At 37.9% G+C, this 17,113-nt stretch overlaps 2 protein-coding genes across 2 annotated transcripts in view; one reads left to right on the forward strand and one right to left on the reverse strand.

The window, feature by feature from the left end:
- The first annotated feature begins 4,963 nt into the window (after nt 1-4,963).
- Nucleotides 4,964-17,113, forward strand: part of LOC133522938 (monocarboxylate transporter 10-like) — a 231,998-nt gene continuing 219,848 nt past the window's right edge. The window contains exon 1 of the mRNA XM_061858431.1: nt 4,964-5,637. The gene's annotated coding sequence lies outside the window, so the exon portion shown is untranslated. The remainder of the gene's footprint in view (nt 5,638-17,113) is intronic.
- On the reverse strand, nt 13,295-16,831 carry LOC133523094 (uncharacterized). Its single transcript, XM_061858602.1, has one exon. The coding sequence runs from the start codon at nt 16,601-16,603 to the stop codon at nt 13,295-13,297; it is 3,309 nt and encodes a 1,102-aa protein (XP_061714586.1). The 5' UTR covers nt 16,604-16,831.

Below are 17,113 nucleotides of genomic sequence, written 5' to 3' on the forward strand. Positions count from 1 at the left end.
CCCTATTGCCCCTTTTTTGTAGTCTATATTATGTCCCAGGAGGACATGTGAGTAAGTGAAACGTTTACACGTTACTCATAATTCTGAATTATTCGGAAGTCAAAATAATATTGATACTTAGGTATACAAAATACTGAGATCGTTATTGCTAGGTGACACTATCTATCTATATCTACCAGTGTTGGGCGTAATCAATTACTTGTGTAATTTTAACTACAAATTGGATTACAGGTAGTTGAATTATTTGTAATTGATTTTATGTAGGTACAGTCAGCATCAAAAGTAGCGGATCAAATAACGTTTCATAAGTATTTACCATTCTGTAACAGCTTAACAAAAAGTGATGTCTTTAATATAGAACAACTAAGACTGTAAAAGATACTTTTGAGCACGAATTTTAGAAATTTATCTATATTTGGAAAAGTTATCCGGAATATCAGATACTTTTGGCACGTTGTTTCATCCGCTACTTTTGATGCTGACTGTACAACTACTTGCAATTGAGATTACTTTGTAATTTGTAATCGAAATTACATTAATTTATAATCAAAATTACTCAATTAAGTACTTCTTGATAGGCAAAGATGAGCATATTTAGTTTTTTAGTAGTATCCACCTGCGTCCTACCATACAAAAAAATTGCTTGTTATTGGAATGCAATAGTGTAGGGAATAAGGTTGAGCTTCTTTTGTTTTAAAATGAAATGAAACAAAAGAAATGCAACTCTGTTCCAAATGTAAAAAGTTTAAATTGCATTGATCCATAGTCCTATGGGTAGATCCGTGGTCCTTAGGAGGATCATTTTTTTTTGTATAATTTTTCTCATTCATTTATTCAACCTCATGCCATGAAAATAAATAAAAAATGCTCGAGTGCCGCTTCATGGAACTGACTATCTGACAAAAACTCGTTATTGCATTAAAATATTCATATATTTTAATAAGTCCCTTATACAAAATCATGTAAAACTAATATTCCTTCTTTTATATGAAAAGTCAAACTTGATATGTGAAGATCAACTTACAACTCGTTCATCGAAAATATTTTTTGAGTAAAAGTAATTACAAAGCTATCTACGAATACTAACTACAAAGTGTAGTTAGTAATAGTCAATCAAAGGCTCAAATACTTTTTCCTTGTAATTGTAATTTGTATTTATAACTACATTTTGTAATCATAATCCTTAATGTGTAATCCAACTACTTTTTGCCCAACACTGATATCTACAAAGTCGTTTTCGACATGTGGGCGCGCCCCACTAGCGAGTCAGGAAGAGAGGTGCGATAGTTTTGTTTTGCTTGGTACCTACAAAAAGTAAGAGGGCTGCAATAAAAAAGATTGGTTACTCCTTGCGGACGTTGCTCCTTCTCCTAATATACAGCAATGATAAAGACCGCAACTCTGCTCAGAGATTGACTGTCTTTATTCTATCACACAGCTTTTGGCAAACAGTCGGGTCGTGGTCAGAGATAAGGTCCCGCCAAATTCTTGTCATATACTAAAGTGTATTGCCCAAACTACGTACCGCCAGTATCTTAACTTGATATAAGAGAGAGACTACTTTATAAAGAAATATACTTCTAACCATTACGTAGAAGATAAAATCATCAACCAAGTGTTTCATGTGTAAGTTTATGAATTAAAAATATTTTCCTAAGAGTTATAATTTTTCTGAAGAATTGTCTAAGCTGCTATCATTTTGCTTTCATATAATTCTGAACACTAACCTATTTAAACGCACTTTGCATTAATTTAACATTTTTAATAAAGAAGGCCACTGTATTTTTTTGATAATCTCTTAATTGGAAGTATTGGAACATTATGGTGTGATAACAGGAAGATAATGCAGTAGTAAATTAAATTTTATGCTTCCGATAGGCCTCGAGCTCATTAATTTTAATATTCCATTAAATTTGGTTAATTGGACTACTCTTGTTATTTCATCCGGATTACTGATAGCGGCTGGGGCAGAAAGGTTCTTGAGTGGAGTGGAACTGGAAGATGCAGCAGGAGAATACCCCAACGATATGGACCAACGCCAACGGTCTGGTTACGTTCGTGACAACAATTAGATAACAGCGCAAAATCGCTCGTTTTGGAGTAGGAGTTTACATGTACTTTCTACTTGTTTAGTGTTACAGAATCGTTAAATTAATCGTGGCCAAAACCTTTTTCGTGAATAAAAATGTAGGTATTCTGCACCGATAATGTAGGCTCCGATTAAGCCAGCTGCAAATGGCTCGTGGCAGATTGGATTAAACGCGTCGTTTCGTCCTGTTAACCTCCATTACCCGCTCTTCTGATTTATGACGGCTTATGTATTATTTACCTGTGCCTTCTCTGAAAGATGGCTTATAATTACTTCATCCTGAGTTTACGGATTCAGGAGGGTGCCTCTCAAAGTTCTGGAAATATCGGCTGCACTCGATTTCTGAGCATCCAAATACAATGTCACGCGCTGCATTAAGTAAGGTTAGCCAACAAGGAAGATGCGCAAACCGACAGTACGGTTAGCCAGTTTACTGCGCTTTTGTACTAAAATATTGTCTTTGGACAAATTTCGACAATCGAATTGTCATTTTAGTACCTGGGATAGAAAAAAATCAAGGTTTAACAATCCTGGGACTCTCGTGTACAGTAGACGACGGTGTTTTCATGTAACTGCTGTAGCTGTCACGTTGTACAAGATTTTGACACATATGTTGTTTCACACACCTCACGGCATGTTACTGTGAAACTAACACCAAACTATACCACCGGCCAGCTAAAAGTTAAGTTGCCAACATAAACTTATATAAAGTGCAATTATTTAAAAGCATATAGCTGTATATACATTATATATGCTAATAGCAGTTTTCATCGTAGGCAACATATTTTTGGTATCAATGTATCTATATTATAAGGTGCAGTTTGCATAATTCGGTTCAGACGACGCTTTTAAAACTTTACAAACACCTGATTTCACTTTAATGGCGTGGCTTTACCAATTTGTCTAGCATTAAAAGTATTTAATAGGGTTCCCTTATAATAAATGCATCCCAGGGCTAATGTTAATATGATCTGAACTTTTAAATAAGTAATAAGGCCTGATTTCCATTACAAAATTACAAGACAAAGAAAGATAAAATCAAAAGGAAATGACGAATTAAAAGAAAAATAACGATGAAAAAGATTCCAGATTGAATTTGAATTGGTAAATACTGGCAATATTATTCGTAAATTAGGAATCTAGAAACCCAGATATCCCAGATTTAGTACCCAATATCAATCTTCTAAATGTCTTATGAGCGTAGGATGTACTTTTGTCCCTAATGTGCTGTTGAGCACGGTTGTTATTCCTATAGCTTGCCAAGGGCAGGATAGCCTGCCTCAGACATAACAATATGAGTATGACGTCATTGTGGGTTATCTCTCCACATATCTTTGTGCGAATGTGCCGTTGAATTTCCCAGTTAGCCGAAGTTAGGTCCATTGCACCAAATACTATCTTCTTCCTTCTCTCTATCCTGTTACGCCCTACTGGGGTGTAGGGCCCTATTTTCTTCCACTGACTCCGGTCCTGGGCAGCTTGGATAACCTCTTCCTACCCCATCCCTAATATACTCCACGGAACGGCGCCAAGTAAATTTAGGGCGACCATGTTTCCGTTTTCCGGGCACCAAATACTGTAACCGTACCATTAGTGACATTTACTTGGGGATACATCAACAGCACATATTCACAGGTCATACATTGGATCGTCGGTAAGCGATAAGAACATGAGTCCTTGGATGGAGCAATTCAGTTGATCACGCCACGCCATTACGTCGTTCGAATATTAAACATATCCTTGCACATAATTGGTCAACAAAAAACAGAAATGAGAACTTTTACCTCTGGTTGATAGTATGACTAACTAGCGAGCGTTGGTGGCCAATCGGTAAGTCGTACAGAAGCCGTACGTCTGAAACGAGAGGTCGTGGGTTCAATCCTCGACTTGAGTGAAAGAGTCTTTTGAAACTTAAGTACAAAATATCATTTGATATTTAATTTTAGCAGTTACTCTTCACTTAAGGAAAATATTTTAAGATAATTCGACTATTCTAATAAGCCTTTGTTTCTCTGCCTACAGATAGATCTTTGACAGACCCATACAAAAATACATAGGTAGGTAGCTACATATGTTTATGGCTTTACAGCATGTGCTTGATACGATTAACAAGATGCCAAAATGGTCCTAACGTATAAGTAACCTACATATTGAACTAATTTGATAAGTAACAACACATGCCAAAAGCTTGACTTCAATATAGGAGCCAACTGCCAAGTGGCACGTATTGGTAGTTCATGCATAAAGCTCTTTTAAGGTAACATTCGAATGATGACTGCAACAGCGTTATTAGTGCAGCGTGGTCTCTGTCAATTTCCTTGATAAAATGAGTGACTGTCGGCTCGATTCAAACATTAAGATACGTCAAATATTAGATCTAGATACGATATGGATTGGATATGTCAGTGTCAAAAGTGACGTTTTTGTTTGAAGAAACGTACTCATGACACTGACAACTAGACCTAATATTTGACGTATCTTAAAGTTCGTATCAGGCCGAGATTGAATGTTCTAATCGCGGCAGTAATTCAGCAACGAGATGTTTCAGAAACTGACAGTGCGTCAACACTGCAGCAGTGACTTTGGCTCGTGATTTATTCCTTTAGTTTTTGCTCGTTAATATTGCTTAAAGTGTAACATCGATAGCTTATTATACAGTGAACAAATGTGGTACCTAGTGTGCATTGATTAGTGAATTAATCTTAAAACGCGTTTAATCACCATTTTGGACTCAACGGCAGTCCACGTGCTATTTGTAAAGTCCAGCTATCCCTTTACAAGGGCTAATAAAATCACCGTATACTGTCTTTTTTTTTATTAATGAGAAACTTGCGGACTTACAGGTCTTGTACTAACCGTACAATTTTAGACGTATTTAAAACTCCTAATACCTTGATACTGGCGAAATAGTCCCACTGGACTGAGGCTATAATTCAAAAAGAATGAATGAATTAAGAATCGTCACTTTTGACACTGACATATCTAATAAATATCGTATCTTTAGCAAATGTTTGACGTATCTTAAAGTTCGAATAGGGACATTATTCACTTTAAGGAGTGAATTAGGTTTTCAGAAATTGGCACCTGCATTTTGGACAGCCGGTACAAGTATGTTCCCATCGCAAATAAGCTCATCTGCCACTTCAGATTCCAGGATTATAAAATAATGTTTGTTGTGAAAACGAGTCCTTGCAGCAGGTAGCAGCAGCTCCTCCTCCAGCTCCTAAAGCAAATAGCAAAATTAACAAACATACTATGAGTATGTCTATTACTACTGCGCTGAAAAGCGATGGGAAAACTTTGAGTATTATCATGTTCCTGAGCAAGGGTATCAAAAGCCCATCTGAACCAGCGCTTACTTATAGTTGCAAGGTCTCTCGAGTTCATGTTACGCTGGTTATAAAAATTGGGTATGAAAATAGAAGCCGCCTGCTATCAGTGGTTTTATCAACCAGTGTCGTCCCGACGCCGACTGGGACGCACGCGTTGACCGCGTAACGCGTACTCGCGATTCTCGCCGAGACTCGAGACTGTCAAGTTTTGCATAGGTATGTAAACATAAATTTGAAATGTTTATACTTAATCTTAGTTTAGTCATAAACTTTCAAGTTTTGATGAACAATAATTTGGTAAAAAACTTTATTTTACTTGAATTAAAAAAAAAACTTATATAAAGTTACGTAGTTGCTTCATGAATGCAAGTTTTAATTTTCTTTAATACGTCTAAAAATTCTAATAAAATTGCTTGTATAAAATAGTAATTCGCGTACCAAAGCTTAGAAATTTTCATTTTGAAGGGATTTTTTTTAGTTTCCGGTCGTAAATTTATAACTTGAGTAAATCCCTCCTTACGGTACGTTTATGGACTCAAAAATATGATTCATTTTAATTTATATCAAATGATGTCACCGAATATTTACTTTGATGTTTGAAACATTAATTTCGGCCAAAGCATGAGTCCTTGTAAACTTTTTAGGGAAGTCGGCACTAAATTATAATAAATAGCCGCTATCGGCCAAACTTTCGTCGTTAACGAGGGTCACCAGATTCTTTCATTTTAACCTTCTGCTAATAATTATTTAGGCTTCAGCATTCATACCTACAGAAATTTGAACCGGCTGCTCTCAATTGTTTGTTTATATTTGATTTAGTATGTTGACAGACTGTAACTAAGTCTACCTTCTTAAGCGTTTTTTTTTTCTTTATCGAAAGAGCTTTGTCACTGAGTGACGATGTCGCTCTGTAAGTACTACATACATCTTATCGCCTACTTAAGCCTTCATTTACCAACCTATAAATTAAGTTTGCAGCGTCTGGGACAATATATAATTACATCCACCAATCTTAAAAAAGTTAACGTCCTCAATCTCTCGGCGAACTGATTCGTTGCGAACACATTCCATTAAGATGTGATAGACGTCTTTCTCTACATCACACTCAGAACAATTCGGTGATGGAACTTTACGCATTATGTAAGCAAATTTGTTTAATGGTACGTGTCCACTTCGAAGTCTCATAGCAAGTGCTGTGTCCATACGATTCAAATTGCAGTCTTCAAACCAAGGTGCGCGTGGAAGTTGTGGCTGGACCGTTCTATACCATATCCCCTTTTCACGCGATCTTTGGTCAAAAAACTCGCACTATAGTTCACGACAGTGTACTTTTGACAGCCTAAGACGATCAGAAAAAGTAGGTATATAATGAAAATCTATCCCGTCGCTATAGGCTTCTCTTGCCAGTATATCTACCGTTTCGTTTTCCGTAATGCCAATATGAGCCGGAATCCATTGTAGCTTCACGGTTATTAAAACCAGCCAATCTGTGTCCATACCATTTTTCTGAATTTAATAATAATAAGACCTACGGTGACTGATTGCAAATATTGATAAAAATAAATCCTTTATACTCGTATTTGTATAATTTTGCAAAATGGCAAGTAGATAGGTAGAGTGCTGTCATTTTAATTCCATGAAAACAGTTTTAAAAAAATATCTTTTGTAATCTTCGTATACTTACATTAATTTTGTTAAACGTTGCGGGATTCGCATTAGGCAAATAAATTAATGACCCGTTTGTTTAATGTCCGAGTTACCTAGTAAAATAAATATATTTGTCAAAATAAACATTTTCTACGTTCGGTACAGTCAAATGATTTTGTTTACACCATTTTGTACAAACTTTTGCAATTTGTTAGCATGTATGAAATCTGTAAAAACATGTTGTGGAAAATGTGTAAGGTGTTATAACAATGTTGCAGTACATTGAAAATGAGGGGTGGCAAAAATACGTACCCTGAATCGGCCCTTAGTACACAGTCAAGGTATTAAATATCGTCACGGAAAAAGTGCCAAAAATATGTACACACTACTGTAATGTATGGGCAATAAAGTCGTGTGTATACATATTTTTGGCACTTTGTCCGTGTCGATATTTAATACCTTGACTGTACAACTTTGCCTTAAGTAACATAATTCTAAATCATAATTCCACTAAATCTTGTGGACATTTGTACCAAAGGCGTTAATCACTACACCTTATAAAAGAAAGTCCCCGCCACGTCTGTCTGTTTGTATATGTTCGCGATAAACTCAAAAACGACTGAACGGATTTTCATGCGGTTTTCAGCTATCAATAGAGTGGTTCTTGAGGATGGTTTAGGTGTATAATTTATTAAGGTTTCATGTACATAAGCCGTGCGAAGCCGAGGCGGTCGCTAGTTAGTGCCTAATTAAACATATAAATGTATAAGATTTGGAATAAGTTTTAGTAATTTTTCAAAAATTACTAGAGGAAGTTTGGGGACAAGTGGCAAAGTTAGGTTGTTTAAAAAAAATATTTTTTTAGTTTTAAACGAAAGGGGACGATCATTTCGCCGCAAAAAAGTAGTCCTCATTTTCCTCCCTGGATATTTATATTAAGTATGGAAAATATTTTTATAATTTTTTTTTTATTTTGTTCAAGATAAAATGTAGGTATACATATTTTTTCGCCAAACTGAGGACAATTTATTGGCAAATAGTGAGCTCTAAAATAAAAACAATGTTGTGTCATACCTACACGTATACATTATATACTGAGTTAATTCATTGATTTACAATGCTTAATTGTAGGTATCAAAAATTATTTATACATCTAAATGCAAGCAATCTATATCTATTATGCGAGTACAAAAATAAAATAATAAAAGTCTGCATATCTACATCTGCCTGTTTCCTCCCACGAGAGCCTTTACACTTGTTATATTATAGATACATTCAAGAGCATTAAAACCGGGTCCTCTTGTATGGAAATTTCTATATAAGGTGATCCGCTTCCAATTGGTATGGATGCACTTATGCATTATGTAATTTCGTTTAGTTAGTAATTAGAATTAGTTGCTTTCAAGAGAAGGAGCCGTCATCACCTATAACCATATTAAATAAATATAAGTACTATATATGTATATGTATAAATAATATTATCTAAGACACAATGCCCACTTTTTTAAATTTTTTCCATTTTTTAGTTATCTAATCTAAGAGTTACGAGTGAAATACGAATTCCATTTAATGTTTTAAAACCTCCTTATAAAAAAAATAATAAGATCAAACGAACGGGCATTGACGTGGTTAACATACATCTAAATATTTTTAATACCTAATGTTAATATCCAGAGAGGAAAATGGGGATCAGTTTTGTATGGAAAGGCGGTTTCGGGGCGGTCGTCCACTTTCTTAATGGATAGGTATATCTATTTCTTGGTAAAATTAGATAGATGTGCACTGGAATAGTCTACATGTGGCAGTAACAGATGTTCAGAAATAGTGCATCTAGATTGCCTAGATTTTATTTATTATTTTTATATTGATCTTAATGTGTCATGTGTCTATTAAATTAGTGTGTCACTAACCTTAATTAACTTTTAGATTTGTTGTATACTAACACTATATGGATCTCTGAGATTCGAAATAAATTAATAATTGAATTGAATTGAATACTCTTTATTGGCACACCTCAGTAAAAGAGTCAGCGTAAAGAAAAACAATTGTTTGATGATAGAGGTAGACAACAGGCGGACAATTATTATTTTCATTTGGCGAAGTTGGGTACCAACAGAGAAGTTGGTGTTCTGTACGGTGGATGGTTTCGCCAACCCTTATATTCAAGGAATTGCAACATTGTGCATTGATGTCAGGATTTGGTTATAAAACTTAAACTTAAACTTGTACTTATTATGCATACAATTTTCATTTCATCTTGTATAAATTCAATCACCAGCAGTCTATAACCGTAAAATGGGGCTAATTGAGAACCACGAGGCTATTCGGAAAGGAGAAATTATAAGTTTTGAACCGATATAATACGTATCATAGATGCCCTAGAGACAAAAATCTAGCCTACATGTCATGTATTTAAGAAACATTAGTTAGGTTTCATATGTTTTAACAAAAAGTTAATTTGCGAACAATATTACTGTTATTGACACTGCTATTCATATAGATTTAACAAAAATACTATAGTCATTTTTTATACAGACTATAGACAGGAAAAGAAAAATATTGTATCTTGATTTAACTAAAATATATATTCAGCACAACTCATATATGAAAACCACTTTTTCGTTATTTTTTTTATTGATTTACGCTGTCAAAAACGTCAATTTTATGTAATTATAAAAGCGCACATTTTGGGTGATTGTTGTTAAATTAAAGGTATGTTACAGCTAAAAACAAATTTTTGAAAACCTTGTTTGGTGTGCATAACTTTGTAATTTCTTTATCCCAAAAATTCTGTAAAAATTATGGGTAAACCCTATTTTAAATTCCTTAGGCGGTCGTTTCTAAAGTGTCTCAAATGGCCTAGTCACGTTTAAAACAACACAAGGTTTAAAAAAAATCAGACAAAACTAGTGCGAGACCCTTCGATTTCCATAAAGCCCCAACCACAAAGTATATGGGAAAGCCTCTTTAGAAAATTATTACTCGTTCTGTGTTAACAATTCTAACATGCGTTTTATCCATTAAAAATATAAAACATTTATTACTGATATAAAATATGGAGTTATTGATGTTTTACTCCAAAAATGTACGTTTAGGGTGCGTACATTTCAATGCTAAGCATAGACCTGTTCACAAGGGCGACAAAAAGTGAGATAAGTAAATGTGGCGAAGATCGTCTATTGGGTTAAGACCGCCTAGAGACTCTTTCGTTGCTTATAACTTTTTACGCTTCTCTGTAGAAAGTCGGTAAACCAGCGAAGCTCTTCCTTTTTTATTGTTTCTGAGAGAAGTACGTATATATACGACAATTCTTGCCCTATGACGGTCTTCCCAACCAAACATTTTATACGCTGGTCTTCTCCACATTGCCCCTAATAAACTCAAATATCACTATCCCAAAGCAGCTTCAAGAGCCTTATCTTCGGAAGCACTCTGTATCAAAGTTAAAACGAACAAAAATCTATAATGCGACTAAGCAACCTTTTGCTGTATCTCGGTGCTTAAAACTATTACGATGAAGGTACTTACGGTTAATGTGACTGTTCGTTTTAGTGATACTTAAAAGAATCGTGCAAGCACGCAATTAACGTCGTACAGTTCGTACTACTTGTGAGCATCACAGCCTGAATCTACAACTTAGTTAATTTCTAATTCGAATTACCTGAACTAACCTGATTATAACTTAGTTTGATATCTACTGGGACTATACCGAACAAGGCTTTTTGATCATCTGAACTGTTAACACCATATGCACTTTTTAATATACCAAAATTGATGTTATTGTACTAGAAGTGATAGTAAAGAGACGTGACTGCAAAGTATACGATTCTCATTCTTAACTTCTAAGAAATTAAATTGAAATTAAAAAATTGAATTGAATTTAAAAAATAAAATAAAAAACACCCGGTAGGGTCCAATTATTTTCAAACCATCTGTATATGTATACTAAAACCTTCTCTAATATGTAACAAACACTTTTCTGAAAACCGCATCAAAATTGGTGGCATCATAATCGCAGACAAACATACATACATACATACATATAAACATACGGGTCAAACTGAGAACCTTTCTTTTTTTAAGGCGGTTAAAAATACCCTGTTATTGAAATTTACCAGGGGGTTTAAACAGTTTTAAAGCTCATGTCATCCACGATGACGCGCAGATTTGTTAAATCCATAGAAATAGCATAGTATAGAACGACTGTCAAACTTGGAAAGTGTGACCAAAAATGAAATGCAAGTGTGTGCGTAAATTATCTATTTGCGAACAAAAATAGTGATGTCATGTTACAACATATTAATAATCTATCGATGTTTAACTGCTTTATCGACTACTTTTTCAAATGTGTTTGAAAAAGTTGAAGTTGTTTGAAAATGTGTTCGCAAAGAGTTGACTTACCAAAGAAAATTTGAATTTCGCGCCTTTTCCTGCTGACAACTTGGGTTGGATGTGTATACGCTGTGTAGGAGTATACGCGCTGTCTTGTGTTTCCTTGTGTTGGCGGCAAAGCCGTGGAAAAGTGGTTAAAATGTAAGTACTGTGTTAGAAAGTGAAGTTTAAATTTATCGCTAAACATGTACACGTTCAATAAAGGTATTATAACAATCGTTATTATTTTAAGTCGGTTATAAAGGTAATATCTTAATGATGTCTTGTGAACAACTAATTCCATACCTACTAATATACCGACAAGTTATCGATACAGTCATATGAACATTTTGTCAAGCCCTAGCGTAAAGTAACAGTTTAGGTTTTTACACAAAATATTCGAAATTATTGACTAATATAATGAAATATTAACACACAATTGAAGAAAAACTTATAATGAACTGTTATAATTGTTTTTTTTACACTTTTTATGCTGTTAATTTGATAAAATATCGTTACGAAAATTTCGCTAGGAATATCATAATTACCTGTGAAATGAGTATTTTCCTGGGTTTTTTGGCCCTGAAACACTACAACCCGGCACACAACATGACACCCTCGTCACTAAATTACTTAATATATATTTTTCTTTTTGATTTGCTTATATTTTTCACGTTAAAAAATACGGCGATATGATTTTGGCCGCCTCGGCCGCCTTCGAACTCAAAATTGGTTACGTTTTCTCATATGTAGTCTACCTCTTTTGCACTTATGGCTTGTTCATATACGTCATGGCTTCCCTTTCGCACACTTCATCTGTCTGTCAAGCGAAGCGACTGACATGTCTCTCAAATCTAACCTTTAATAACATGAGGTACAGAACAGTCATTACGGCCCAAAGAATCTGGAACTTCCTGGATTCCACGGGCATTAGTAATAAACTTTAAAGGGCCGTCACAATAGATCACTGCTTGGTCGACGTGGCACTCAAAGGCCCGTAACACCCCAATAATAAAAAAATAGAAAACTCAGGGATGCTAAACAGTCCTAGAAAGAGGTTAATCTCCAACTATTCCGTGCTAGGCACGACATATTATCGTTTTGTCTCTACGAAGCATTTTAGCTGTATATCAGGCACTAACGCTACGACCACCGCTAAGCAGTGAATGAACATTATTTGTTTTCATTTCTCATGCTCTGAATGAGGGTCGTTGTTCTAAAAACTGTCCAGAAAGTAATATGTTTCTGCACTAGAGCATTTTACTTTCCAAGTAGGTAGGATTTTTTTTTTAGATAAGCAATTGAAATTTGGTTTTTAATGGATTTGTTATACAATTCCCATTCTGATATTTAACTCCCCATTCCATAAATAACGATACTTTTAAATATAAGAAATTCTACTTTGTCATGTTTTTAATAAACATGTATTATTCTTTCCTCGTATTCGAAATTAAAATAAGTGTTTAAGTGAAAGGCATCATTTCGGCCTCGAACTATTGGCGGTCTCACTGCGTTCTTAATTATCTAATGTTAGACCTTTGAAACCGTTAGGGTGAGGTCCTGGTGTCGAAGAAAACCACGGATTTTAATACACTTTTAATAGCAAGAAAACACGCCAGATATAAACTCAAAAAAAGTCCAGAAAACAACATATATAACCGAATATCACGTGATACATTTTTGCACGACTACGTGCGGCCCCGTCCGAGGATGCATGCAGACTGGTGGGGCGCAATGATGTTTTACTTAGGTAGCAATTTGCCTATGCAATTTTATATATAGTTATACAGATACATTTGGTTTTAACAATATTTGTGAGCGCGTCGCTAACATAGCCCACCCCTAGTGCGAAGCACTATTCTACAATAGGCACAGGAGCGACGCGTGCCGCGGACCGGCGCAGCACTCCTCTTTGAGTGGTAACCTCGACGACTCTGACTCGTCCATCTCGACCTGGAAAGACAGTTTTTACAATACCTCGTGGCCACACGTTTCGTGGCGAATCAGGATCCACTATCAAAACGAGGTCACCCTCGCGCAGGGGTCTCTGATCCTGCTGCCACTTCTTACGAGGTAACAGCAAGGGCAGAAACTCCTTCAGCCAACGGCGCCAATACATATCGGCGAGCCTTTGCGCAGTCCGCCACTTTTTCCTTAGGTACAGATCGGAATCGTCAAACTCTCCAGCTATAGGTAAATTCGCAGAGGAGCCCAATAGAAAATGGTTAGGGGTAATTGACTCAGAACTACCAGGTTCGACTGACACGTGTGTCAAAGGCCGACCGTTGACCATATTCTCCACTTCGGCCAGCAAAGTCAATAAAACTTCATCTTTTGGGGCGCGTTCCTTAAGGATGACGCCAAGCGATACCTTTACCGTCCGAATTAGGCGCTCCCAAGCGCCACCCCAATGAGGAGTCCTAGGAGGAACAAACGTCCACTGGGCGCGAATGTTAGCCGCCTCTTTTTTTAAGTCCTCATTATTTATTTCCTTAATGGCGTTTTTTAGTTCGGTGTTAGCTCCCCGAAGGTTTGTGCCATTATCCGAAAAAAAATTACTAGGCCACCCACGCCTAGATGCCATTCTTCGAAGGGCTAATATCAGCGAGTCAGTGGTAAGAGAATGCACGACCTCAATATGTATCGCCCGAACAGTAAGGCAAGTAAAGAGAACGCCATAGCGTTTCTCACGGCGTCTGCCGACCACTACCTCCATTGGACCAAACAAATCTAATCCACAAAATGAAAAACAGCGCTGATGATGAGCTAAACGTGCTGCCGGCAAATCACCCATTCGTGGAATCAGCGGCTTAGCCTTTCTCAATCTACACAGCATGCAACGTGATGCAACATATTTAACGGTTGGACGCAATCTCAACAACCAATATTTTTGTTTGAGGTCGTTGACTACTGCCTCCTGGTTCCCGTGCGCGGCCTTGACGTGCTGATGGCGCACCAGGAGTCGCGCCACCGGATGCCGTCCGTCAAGGATGATGGGCCTCTTTGTCGCCAGCGGCACATCCTGCGCGGCGTCAATGCGACCACCAACGTACAATAGACCTTCGTCACCTAAATATGGAGTCAATGTCAACAACCTACTATCGCGTTGCATGTTCTTACCATTTTTTATATCGGCGATCTCATTGGCAAAGGAGTCCATCTGTGCCTGCTTTAAAATCAACAGCTCCGCCCGGGCCATCAATGAGCAGTCGTCATGGGTAAGTTTCTTACATTTAAGTATGAACTTAAGTACAGCAGCCGTTGACCTAAGTAGCCGAAGCCAAGAAGAAAATCGTTCCGGATCTGGAATGGGTAAGTTACACGACATATTTTCTTGTGTGTTTACAGTGACGTGCCCAGAAAATACCTCGATTGCCTCAGGTTCAAAAAGGTTAAGCGGCCAGGACCTTTCGTGTGAGTACAAAAACTGGGGACCCTTAAACCACTCATTCATAAAAGATTCGTAATTGAAAACCTCTCTAGTCGCAATATCGGCGATATTTAATTTTGTAGGCACATAACGCCACTCCGATATATTCGTAAGGCTATCGATCTCACCCAACCGGTTCGCCTCGTATGCTTTGTAGACGCGCGTATTATTATTTAGCCAGTGCAACACGGTAGACGAGTCGCACCAGAAATAACGGCGCGCGGCGGATAACTTATGTTCTCTTCTTATGGTGTCCGCCAAACGTGCAGCCAGCAATGCCGCCTGGAGCTCAGCACGAGGCACCGTCAAGGGTTTAACCGGCGCGACGCGACACTTACTGGCTACAAATGCGACGTATATTTCGTCATCCTTTATCCAGCGAAAATAAGCCACCGCACTCATTGCCTTAGTAGATGCATCGCTAAAAATATGTAACGATAGGTTTGTATAACCATCAGTAGTAGTTGTAATATTATTTTGTATCACCTGTGGCGGCGTAGCACCCGTAGCACTGATGCCGGACGCAGCGCAGGCACTCGCTTGCGTCACAACGTTCGTAGCGGGACAGCGTAGACCATCTACGCGGCAGACCGCGACGGCAGATGCATTCTCCTTCGCGCTCCCACTCCCTGCGCTGCGTTGGTACCATCTAGGTATGCGAATCTTATCAACTACCTTGAGTAGTTCGATCCATTCGCACCACTTTTTATAAATACCATCAGGAATGTCATCATCCCAAGAAATATTCAGACGCCACGTGTCCTGAAGCATAATTCGACCCTGTACTGTAAAAGGCGATAAAAACCCGAATACATCAAATATCGACATAATAACGCGTAACATAATACGTTTTGACGGCCTTTGTTTATGTCGAATTATACTATCAGGGATGCGTTTAAGCGAGACGTCGAAACCTAATTCATCCTTACCTGGGAACCATAGAAGCCCAAGCGCCCGCTCGCCTTGGAACTGCTGGCCGACTTTGAACTTTACCGCAACTGTGCCTAAAGTCTCTTTTGGAATGCTATCGAGAACAGCGATGCTATTACTTGTCAAGTTGCATAACTGGAAACCACCCGCTTTGTGTATGTCAGTGACATTTTTAACCATTTGGATAGCTGTATCTTCGTCAGGGAGGCTCTGTATATAGTCATCGACATAATGTGAATTTACGATCGCGTCGACCGCGGCGGGCATAGATGACTCATATCGCGAAGCATTTTTATTTTTTATAAATTGTGCAACAAAGGGTGCGCAATTTGCTCCAAATATTAAACTAGTCATAACGTATGTCTTAACTGGTTCCGTAGGCCTGCTTCTCCACAAGAAGCGTAGGGCGTCCTGGTCCTGGGGTTGAATCTTAACGCGTAAGAACATGTCCTTTATATCGCCGGTTACGCCTACGCTGTGTTCGCGAAAGCGTAACATAATACCTAGTAAAGAGTTAAGTAAATCCGGACCTTTTAACAGGTAATCATTTAGGCACAACCCTTCCGATGTGGCCGCAGCATCAAAGACCAGACGCAAGCGTTTTTTGTTTACGTTGTCAACGCCGAAATGTGGTAAGTACCACGTCCTTTGAGTACGTTGAGTTTCCTTCAGTTCTGTGGCGAAATCATTATTTAATAAATGATCCACGCGTTCGGAGTACCTTTTAGAATAACCAGGATCTCGACTCATTTTCCTCTCGATGCCTTTAAGCCTATTCAGAGCGCTCGGGAATGAGTCCGGCATCGTACAGTTGGGGTCCTTCCAGGGCAAGCCTACTTGCCAGCGCCCGTCGACGAGACGAGCGGTGCGCTCCAGCTGTTCGACGGCCCGCACGTCATCCACGTTCTGTCGCGGCTTACCTGATATTCCAAGGGCGTCCAGCGCGAATCCGCGCTGCACCTCCTCGTGAAGGTCCCGTAGCGCTTGCTCCTCGCGGCCGCACTCACTCACGAACAATACCGCCGCGCTCGCTTCGCGCTCGGCGGGGGCGTCGGCGGCACGCGTCGCTCTCGTGACGCGCATGGGTCCATGTATACACCACCCCAGGGGAGACAAAGTAGCAGACGGCTCATTTTTCTTACCTAAGATAACTTTTAAAGGCACTAACAAATGGTAGTTATCTTGTCCTATAAGTACTTCCGGCTTTAGATCATTATCATTACACAAGGAACTTGCAATATTTTTTAAATGTGAATATTTAGTACAATCGGTAAATGATAAGCTATTCGGAGGCAAACTTAACTCGGAAACACT

Source organism: Cydia pomonella, chromosome 11, assembly GCF_033807575.1.
Source record: "Cydia pomonella isolate Wapato2018A chromosome 11, ilCydPomo1, whole genome shotgun sequence".
NCBI lineage: Eukaryota > Metazoa > Arthropoda > Insecta > Lepidoptera > Tortricidae > Cydia > Cydia pomonella.